Source organism: Chenopodium quinoa, unplaced genomic scaffold (assembly GCF_001683475.1).
Source record: "Chenopodium quinoa cultivar QQ74 unplaced genomic scaffold, ASM168347v1, whole genome shotgun sequence".
Taxonomy (NCBI): Eukaryota; Viridiplantae; Streptophyta; class Magnoliopsida; order Caryophyllales; family Amaranthaceae; genus Chenopodium; species Chenopodium quinoa.
In genome coordinates this window covers 439,411-448,157 of record NW_018745540.1, presented here as the reverse complement: position 1 = coordinate 448,157, position 8,747 = coordinate 439,411, and the positions used below count along the sequence as shown (strand labels likewise).

The window sequence follows — 8,747 nt, the reverse complement described above, 5'->3', positions numbered from 1 at the left end:
CCCCATCGTCGTCTCCCTGACTCGAATCCATCGCCAAACCACCCAAACCCCAACCCTAACCAGCCCAGCCACCGTCGTCGAACTCCTCTACCCTACCCAAAATCGTCGCTGAAACCCCGACCCCCACCGGCACACCCATACCCAAACCCACATACCACCTTACTCCTCTCATCCTCACCGGAAACTAAATCGGGGCTGGTTATTTCGTGGGTACGGTTGGGCTGATTTCGACAGTCGAGGATGGTCGGCTGGCTGGTTTTGTAGGTCGAGGGTGGTCGGTTGGGATTGGGTGACGGCGGTGGGGGGTGGGTTGGAGAACGGCGGTAGGAATCGGCGGTGCCGATGGTGGCTGGGTAATTTTAAGGTTTTTCCTTTTTTTTTTTAAATTTTTTTTAATCCAATACATAATTGACACGTGCATAATGTAAGACCCACTAATGGTTTTTGTGGATGGAAAAGTTAAGTGGTGGTTAAACCAATTTTTTGGTTTTTTTTGTGGGGTTATAAATTTTTTTTTTTTTTCAGTGGTGTTATAATCAAAACCGTGATAATTTTGGGGTGTTATTTTCTAATTTTACCTTTTTTATTATTCCACCTACCCCACTACCTCCATATTTCATTAATTTTTCCAATTTCTCCTAAAACTCCGCACATGGAGAAATAGAGCAAGTGTATAAAAACGGAGAAAGTATTTTGTTATTAATTGATTGATAGATAAATTGATGTAATGCAATAAAACCTAAATTATAACAAAGATTAAATTTAATCGTAAATCGCACAGAAATAACCTAATTTTATGAACTGTAGAAACTAGTACTCTTATAAATTTATAATTTGGCCCCTCCCATTGACAGTCCATTACAAGAAGTCTACAACTCCAGGCAAGCAGTCTTGACTCTTGAGTTGTTTCAAAAACCCCAAACCCCTGCTCAACTCGCAACATTCTATATTCTTAGGTAAAGAGAAAATGGGGAAGAAAAAGGGAAAACACCATTCCCAAGATGAAGCTAAACAACAGCAAGAAGAGAACCCCTTTAATGGTACCTCCAAGCTCATCAATGGCGACGTCGAACCTGAAGAAGAACCAAAGAGGAAGAAGAAGAAAAGGAAGAAAGACCAGCACCAAAATACCCACCAAGAAAAAACCATCCCCACCGTTAGCATCGCCATTCCTAGTACAATCATTGGAAACGCTCAATCTCACGAACTCGCCACTCGGGTATTCCCCTCTCTCACTCTATAGTTCTCTTTTTGTCTCACTACAATTTTCCTCTGATTTTTGTGGGTAATTTTTAGCTTGCCGGACAAATTGCTCGAGCCGCCACGATTTATCGAATCGATGAGGTTTGAATCATCCTGTATTTTTCGAGTTTTTTACGAGTTAATTGAGAATTTTAGGTGTTTAATTGTGTTTTGTATGAATAGATTGTGGTATTTGACAATAATGGAAGTTCAATGGATGATCCTACTACTGTGGGAACTTCAGAAGGAGATAAAAGTAATGCAGCGTTTTTTATTAGAATTTTATGCTACCTCGAAACGCCACAGTATCTTAGAAAGACTCTTTTTACAAGACATAGTTGCTTAAGATTTGTGGTAAGAGTTATTTTTGTTGATTGTCATTGCATAGTTTGCACCTGCATTTGTTGTTGAAGTAGCTCTGATTAAATGAAATGATCTTGGTTAGGGCTTGTTACCACCACTTGATGCGCCACATCATCTTCGCAAGCACGAATGGGCTTCCTATAGAGAAGGTAGGGGATTGCCTTTGATATAATCTTGTAATTTGAAAAGTTTTAATTGAGATGATATTTTGCATGAATTTCTAGGTTGTTCTATTTTGGAGAATATGTGCTTGTTAACTTAGTAGAATGGATATTGTAAACTTTAAACTTGCGGAAATGCTTATGATCTTGAATTTCATTTGAATTGTTTGTGTTGGTCGTGCCGTTTCTATATGGTTGTTAGTTGTTTGATATGAGCTCAGCATTCTTTGTCATACTTACAATGTGTTTCTTAGAAGGGTTTACATTCGGAGTAGGGTGATAATTGCAAATAAATATTTCAAAAGGGGTAGTTAGGAGTGTAACCAAGACAATCATGTTAATGTAGGTTGCATTGGGTAGTAAGAAGGCAATATATTCCTATGTTTAACTAGAGGAGTCATGGAGAGACCTACACATAATCAGCTAACAAGTGATGAAGATAATATTGCTGTTTTTGGGATTCATAAAATTGAATATTTGAAGATGTGTTTCTATATCTCTTTTTTAGATATATTGAGTAAAGTTTGACATATTTCATGATCATTTGCTTTCATTTATCGATCAAATTGGAGTGACAAAATCATGTCTTATGCATGTCTATGCCTCTGGGAGTTTTCTGTGTGTTTTGGAGGAGGGGGGGGGGGTCGTGCTTGTGTTCATGCATGCCTACGCTCTGAGTTATTAATTTATGATTCCTGTTGATATATAATCCTATTTCATATTCGGTAACTATGACAGGCGTGACTTTGGAAGAAAAAGCTCCAAACTCTGTTGGTACATTGGTAGATGTGGGTCTTGATGAGGTATGCTGAATGTTCAATATAGTTAGATAGGAGAAAAATTTTAACATGATATTCATAGATGTCTTGTTTCTTGACTATGCATTCATGTTTTTACTCCAGGCTTCATAATTCTACCAATTGAGTTTTTTCATTGGCCTTTTGGAGTAATCAAACCATAGACTTGACGCTCTTAGCTGTGAGATCTTCATTGATGGATGTGATGCCCCTCTTTCCCCTATTCACTCCTTAGCCGTCACTTTTTTTCTATTCATGAAAGAGTAACAGACATCTTATCTTTAGAAGTTAGCTTTTAACCAATTTTGTGAAGAATATATTTGAAAGAGTATCTAAGACCTTCATGGAGCAGTTATTATATCTTGCATCTAAGATCACGATGCCATTGTAATCCTAGTTTCAATATAATGAACATACTTCATGACCATTTTTTTAACATTCATAAGTTTAAATTGTTTGCTTAATTTCATTGCTGAAGTAATAACAAAAGTGTTTGTTATCTCAGAACTATGTGTTCATAATAAATAACCCAATGTTTATTGTTTGATTTACACAAATTACATGCTCATAATTTTGTTTACTATTTGTTCATTTGAAATCACATAGCGTGTTGTGGTCCTTGGTGCAAGATAAAATTTTAATGATGGGTACCAAGTTGCTTAGGATGATTACCTCTATGGTGCTTTGATGCCCGTTAAACCCTGGTCGCCTCTCATGCCACTGCCTTTTTAACGTTCCAAAATAAAGAAAAAGACAAAAAAATAAAATAAACTGGAATTTAGTATTCTTTGTATGTATGAGTGTACACAATGCTATGGAAAAGTTTTGTGATTTAGCTGCCTATTTAGTAACATAAGATTCTCAATGATTATTTCTCTCAGCTACATATTGTGCCTTGCCATGGTTTCACCGCTCTTCTACTGCCTAGGTGCTTGGTTCCCTGTTGCTTCGATGTGCTTTATGCATCTTAAAACCCTTATCCATCTTCAATCTTTGTTCTTAAAACTAGGATTGGGTACGAGAGATGGATGTTTTAGCACCTTACATGCAACTTTAGGCTTTAGATTTTATTTTGTCATTACAGATGTTTCTAGGATCAGTTAAGGGGTCCTTATGATGAAAGCAAAGTGCAACAAAGATAAAAATGTCTTTGGAGGTTGAGAATTAGTTGCAGGAAGTGAAAATCTTCAAAGTTTTGGGTGTGTATAACTTTGTATACTCCATGTGAATTTGGTTTTTATACAGGCCCCTTTATTTGCATGTTGCAACATGTGCTTTGTGCTGCAGGTCTGCTGTACATAATTACATATGATGTTTGATGTATAGTTAAGGGGCCTGGAAGAGTGGCAGTATAAAATTAATTTTATAAACCCTAGAACTATCTGAGTACAAAGCTGGTTATAGGAGTATATATAAGGCAGAATGGAAGGAAGTTATTGCTAAGCTTCTAAGGTAAACCCTTAGGAACATGCATTTGAATATCAGGCCAATTGTCGTCAAAACAAACTTTTAAAGGGCCACCGAACAACCTTCCATTTATAAATAGTGGCTTCTATGTCTCTGAAAGTATTAAATAGCTCCAACATCTCAGAGATTATTCAGGAGGTTGCGCTGGATCACAGTGAGTCACATTTTCCACAAAAAAGAAAAAAAAAAAAGGAAAGAAGAGAGACAGTCTATGTTACTCGCTCTCTTCATTATACCTCAAGTACGTGTGTCGGACCCTCGACACTCGGACATGGGTATGACACTTGGACACTTCATTTTAGTTCAAAATCATAGAATTTTTTCACAAAATAACCGAGTTGGACACTTGAACACGTACCCGTGTCGGCATGGGTACTCGAGTCCGAGTAACATAAGAGGGCACTGAGTTTTGCTTCATAATTTTTGTAAGCATAATGTTGGCTTGCTGACTCCTGAAACAACATTTATAGTCTTAATTCCAAGATTGATGTTTTTCAAAGATTTTGGACACTTTTGTGGTGTTTGGCATATAAGAACGGGAATTGGTTGTTGGAAATCGATGAAGGTGAGTAAAAATCCCATGTTTGGTTGTGGGTTGTTGATAGGTATACATTGATATTTCATAAGAAATTTACATCATTACCCTTACTAATTATCTTTCCCCTTAGGGGTGAGCAAAAATACCGGGTACCCGGAATTGAAACCGGTACCGGTTAGGAACCGGCGGGTCCGGAATCGGAATTGGACCCCGTGGTTCCAATTCCGGGTAATAAATCAAGGAACCGGTTACAACCGGTTCCAATTCCAATTCTCGATTTTTTGGACCCGGAACCGGTTGGGTACTCGGTTACCCAATATATGCTACACTAAATAAGTTTTTAAAAATAATATTATGTTGAATGTATCTAGTTAGTAAAATAAAAAATAATAAAAAAATATTATTAATACCTAACATAAATAAAATAGCTTAATGCATAAATAAATATAAGTGTTAAACGCTAAAAATGAAAATAGACTAAATAAGTACTATAATTATATTATATTTTAACAATAATATACATAAGTGGGTACTCGGAACCGGAACCGGTGGTTCCAATTCCAAGTCCTAAATTTTAGGACCCGGTTGAACCAATTCCAATTCCGGTTCCGAATTTTAGGACCCGGTCCCAACCAATTTTAGGTCCAGTTCCTAAAATTTTGACCGGATACCCGGTTTGCTTACCGCTATTTCCCCTTCCTCCTTCCTTTTCTCATTAATGACAATTTTGTCATTTTCCAACCCCCTCAATTTCCCAATTACCGGCACCCCCTAGGTAATAGAAATGTGGTAATTGAGTGGAAATTCATTTACCATTTCCTTAAAGCAAACAAAGGAATTTGTCATGTTGGCATATAATTTGCATTTCCACCCCTTTAATCCCACATAACAAACGGCCTGTGTAGGTAGCAATCATAGGATAGCCATTGCAATTTCAGATACAAAACAATGGTTGGAAATTCAGTAATGAATGAGAGGATGATACTGTACTGAGGCCTTGGACCACCACAAATCTCAACTGCATCAGTTCTGAACTTTTAATGGATGCATTTTTTCAACATCTTTCTATCATAGAGATCAATTATGTGCTTATTTTCTTAGTCAGAACTCAGAAATCTCAAAATTTTATTGACTTACATATCATTTACACACTGCAAATTTGGTGAGTTGGAACTTTAACCTTCACTTTGCAAAACCAATTCTTTTTTGCTATCAATTAGGTTAATTTTGCATTATAAGGAATGAACAAAAAAGTGAATGGTAGGTGATATCCTGGGAAATAGAATTACTTACCTAGAAACAAGCCTGGACGACGAAAAGGAAAACCATATTTAGCTTGTTAATTGTTATGCAAATGTTTGAATCTAAGTTTCACCATCTAACTGCCAATTTGAATGCAAATGTGGGTTTATTATGGTGGTCAGGGGCTATGTTGTTTTGGTCTGAAGAATTCGTGTCTCGATATGGGATCTCGATCATGATCTATTGTATATGTCTTCGTTTCCAGCTCTTTAGATGATGCATGATGTTATTTGCGTAAGAGTTGGTGTAATAATATTCAGTTGACTTGAATACTCATACGTTTTCAGTAAGATCTTGACATAAGCTGAGAATTGAGACTACATTTGATGCAAGATCTTGACATATACTCTGTGGTCTCTCTTTTCTACTGGTTTACTGGGTACGACTATTTTACTAATTAAGGTTGCATTCATCTTTTACCTCTTTAGAATCCCCATCTGAATCTCTGATGTATGGGCGCTAACTGTTGAAGATATAAGATAAAAAATATCTTTGTATCTCATTGATACATCTCAAAATGAGCAATAAAATCTCAATTTTCAAAGTGCATGGCTTTGCTATGCTTCTAATTTCATTCTGTTTCTGATGCAGAATATTGTCATTGATAAAGTTCTTGGACCTGGAATAAGAGTCACCGTTGCCATGGGGAATGACCATAATTTGAGTACTGGTATTAATTCATTGTGTAACCTTTCGTTCATTGTACCTAGTATTGCTGAATCTTTATATTTTATTGTATTATCTTTGGTCTTTGAAATTTGTAATAGCTTTCTGTCACCATGCAATTTAATTACCTTAGTCATCTTTGAATTAGATGATTTTTTCCTTGATAATAATTAGGAAATCAGTCAGATCACTAAGTGGATGATGCTTTTAGCAGTTGTCTGCTCATATCGATTGTTGTTAATTAGAAAAATTCTATGTTTATGTTATCTGAGAATAGATTCCTTGGTCCTGTTTGCAGACTTTTCTATGTATTGCTTCTAAGATTATGATACCATTTGGTCTTTGAAGGGACATTACACCAGGTTGTCCAATCTACTACTCCTAGAGAAGAAGAGGGCATGTACTGGGGATATAAAGTGCGATATGCTCCAAATTTAAGCTCTGTTATTGAAAACTGCTCATTTGAGGTACTGCTAGTTATGTTTGTTAGAAGAGTTGTGGAAGCTTATCAGGTCTTTTGTTCCATCGTAATTGTATGCGCTCTATCTTTGCTTGTAGGGTGGTTATGACTATGTGATTGGAACTTCAGAGCATGGCCAAGTTGTCAAGTCATCTGAGCTTTGTATACCTGAGTTTAGGTGTGTTTCTTTTTTCAATTTTTAATATTTCAGTTGTTTTAGAGTTGGCAGAGGTTTCAAAGAACTTCTAGTTAATCATAAGGGTGCGATCAATAGGATAAAAGGCGATGGCTACTTCATCTTTTATTTGGTGCCCTGATAATTGGTTTCTTTTTGTCATGCAATGTGAAACAAACTGATAGTAAGAGTGGTACTTGTATCCTCCTCCTCGATTCAGCATGTGGAACAATGATTATTAACTGGCTTTTCTTGCTTTCAACAATCTCACCTATTTATTTGTCTTGGTCATTTGTAAGATTATGCAAATCTCATGGCTCTGTTTCACATTCAGGCACCTTTTGATCACATTTGGTGGCCTCGCTGGTTTGGAAGAATGCATTGACAAGGACAAGAAATTAAAGGTAAGGTCTATATGATAATTACTTCTGTATTGGGATATATATCTTTCATCTTCAACTTGGTTTGACCATTCCTACTTGATTGCAAGCATTAAGATTAGCATGTGGGTTTCCATCAAAAAAAGGGGAAAAAAAAAAATTAGAGTTTGGGTTTACACTCGTATCTTTCATTGAGGCTTGCTCCTTTGCACGTAAGAGTTCATATCTCATTTCTAGTAATGATATTCACCATTTCACCAGGGAAAAGATGCACAAGAGGTCTTCCATTCATATCTGAATTTATGCCCCCATCAAGGGAGCCGTACAATTAGATCAGAGGTAAAATATTTATATCCATCACTTATTGCTCAAAGCCTCAACAAGGGAAAGAGTGACAGCGATATCATTGTAATTCATTCTGTATCTGAAACTGTTACTTTTGGAAAACAGGAAGCAGTATTTATAGCACTTCAATATTTTCAAGAACCAATTGACCGGGCGTTGCAGAAAAGCTAAGGTCTGAAGTGAGCTTTGTATTGAACTTTGCTTGTATCCGGTCTTTTGCTGAAGAAGCTAGGGGAGCCAGGCTGAAACACTTAACACAGTGCGGCTTGTTTGGGGTTAAAGTAGGAAACATCTTGGTAAACTGACGGTTTTTTTTTGTATATTCATCAATATCAGGCTTTTCTGATTTCCCATATTTCAGATTTTGAGTTATACTTTGAGATGACACTTGTAACGATGTATTGTATCTGCAACATAATCTAGGTGGACATCATTTACGGTCAACATAATGGATCTTAAGGTTTCAACTTATTGCAGTGTTGCAGGCTTGCAGCTACCTTCTTTCTTCGTATTTTGCAGTCTGATATCCTTTGAATCCCTGCTGTAGTCTCTCGAATTTGAAATTATGAAGTGGTATTTCTTATTAAATTTTTGGGCTTGCATCCTTTAGGCAAATCAGTTAATTCCCAAGCGTTATTACTAAGAATTGAACTACTTTATCAACAACCTTTTTCCAAAAACCTGCATTATAGAAAATCTCGTCGCCTTATCATAAGTCTTAGGGTCATTTTCCAACACATTAAGGGCTTTTTTTCTTTTTTTTTTTTTTTTTGGAAGAAAAATGATTAGTGCTTTATTACTCAATAGTTAGCATATCTAAAAGTACATACGGGGAGATAACATCTGGGCAA

At 36.5% G+C, this 8,747-nt stretch overlaps 1 protein-coding gene across 1 annotated transcript; it reads left to right on the top strand.

The window, feature by feature from the left end:
- The first annotated feature begins 822 nt into the window (after positions 1–822).
- On the top strand, positions 823–8,407 carry LOC110716019 (putative methyltransferase C9orf114). Its single transcript, XM_021894652.1, has 11 exons — positions 823–1,219; positions 1,297–1,344; positions 1,426–1,596; positions 1,688–1,754; positions 2,505–2,569; positions 6,462–6,540; positions 6,885–7,003; positions 7,095–7,174; positions 7,506–7,575; positions 7,813–7,890; positions 8,002–8,407. Exons 1-11 carry the CDS (start codon positions 968–970, stop codon positions 8,065–8,067), a joined length of 1,095 nt encoding a protein of 364 aa, XP_021750344.1. The 5' UTR covers positions 823–967; the 3' UTR covers positions 8,068–8,407.
- Positions 8,408–8,747: the final 340 nt, after the last annotated feature.

What these genes read in the sequence shown, in the direction of transcription:
- LOC110716019 (XM_021894652.1), top strand. Translation starts at nt 968, where the DNA reads ATGGGGAAGAAAAAGGGAAAACACCATTCCCAAGATGAAGCTAAACAA. An exon ending in CGATTTATCGAATCGATGAG is followed by an intron (nt 1,345 to 1,425) that starts GTTTGAATCATC and finishes TTGTATGAATAG; the next exon opens with ATTGTGGTATTTGACAATAA. An exon ending in TTGAAAACTGCTCATTTGAG is followed by an intron (nt 7,004 to 7,094) that starts GTACTGCTAGTT and finishes CTTTGCTTGTAG; the next exon opens with GGTGGTTATGACTATGTGAT.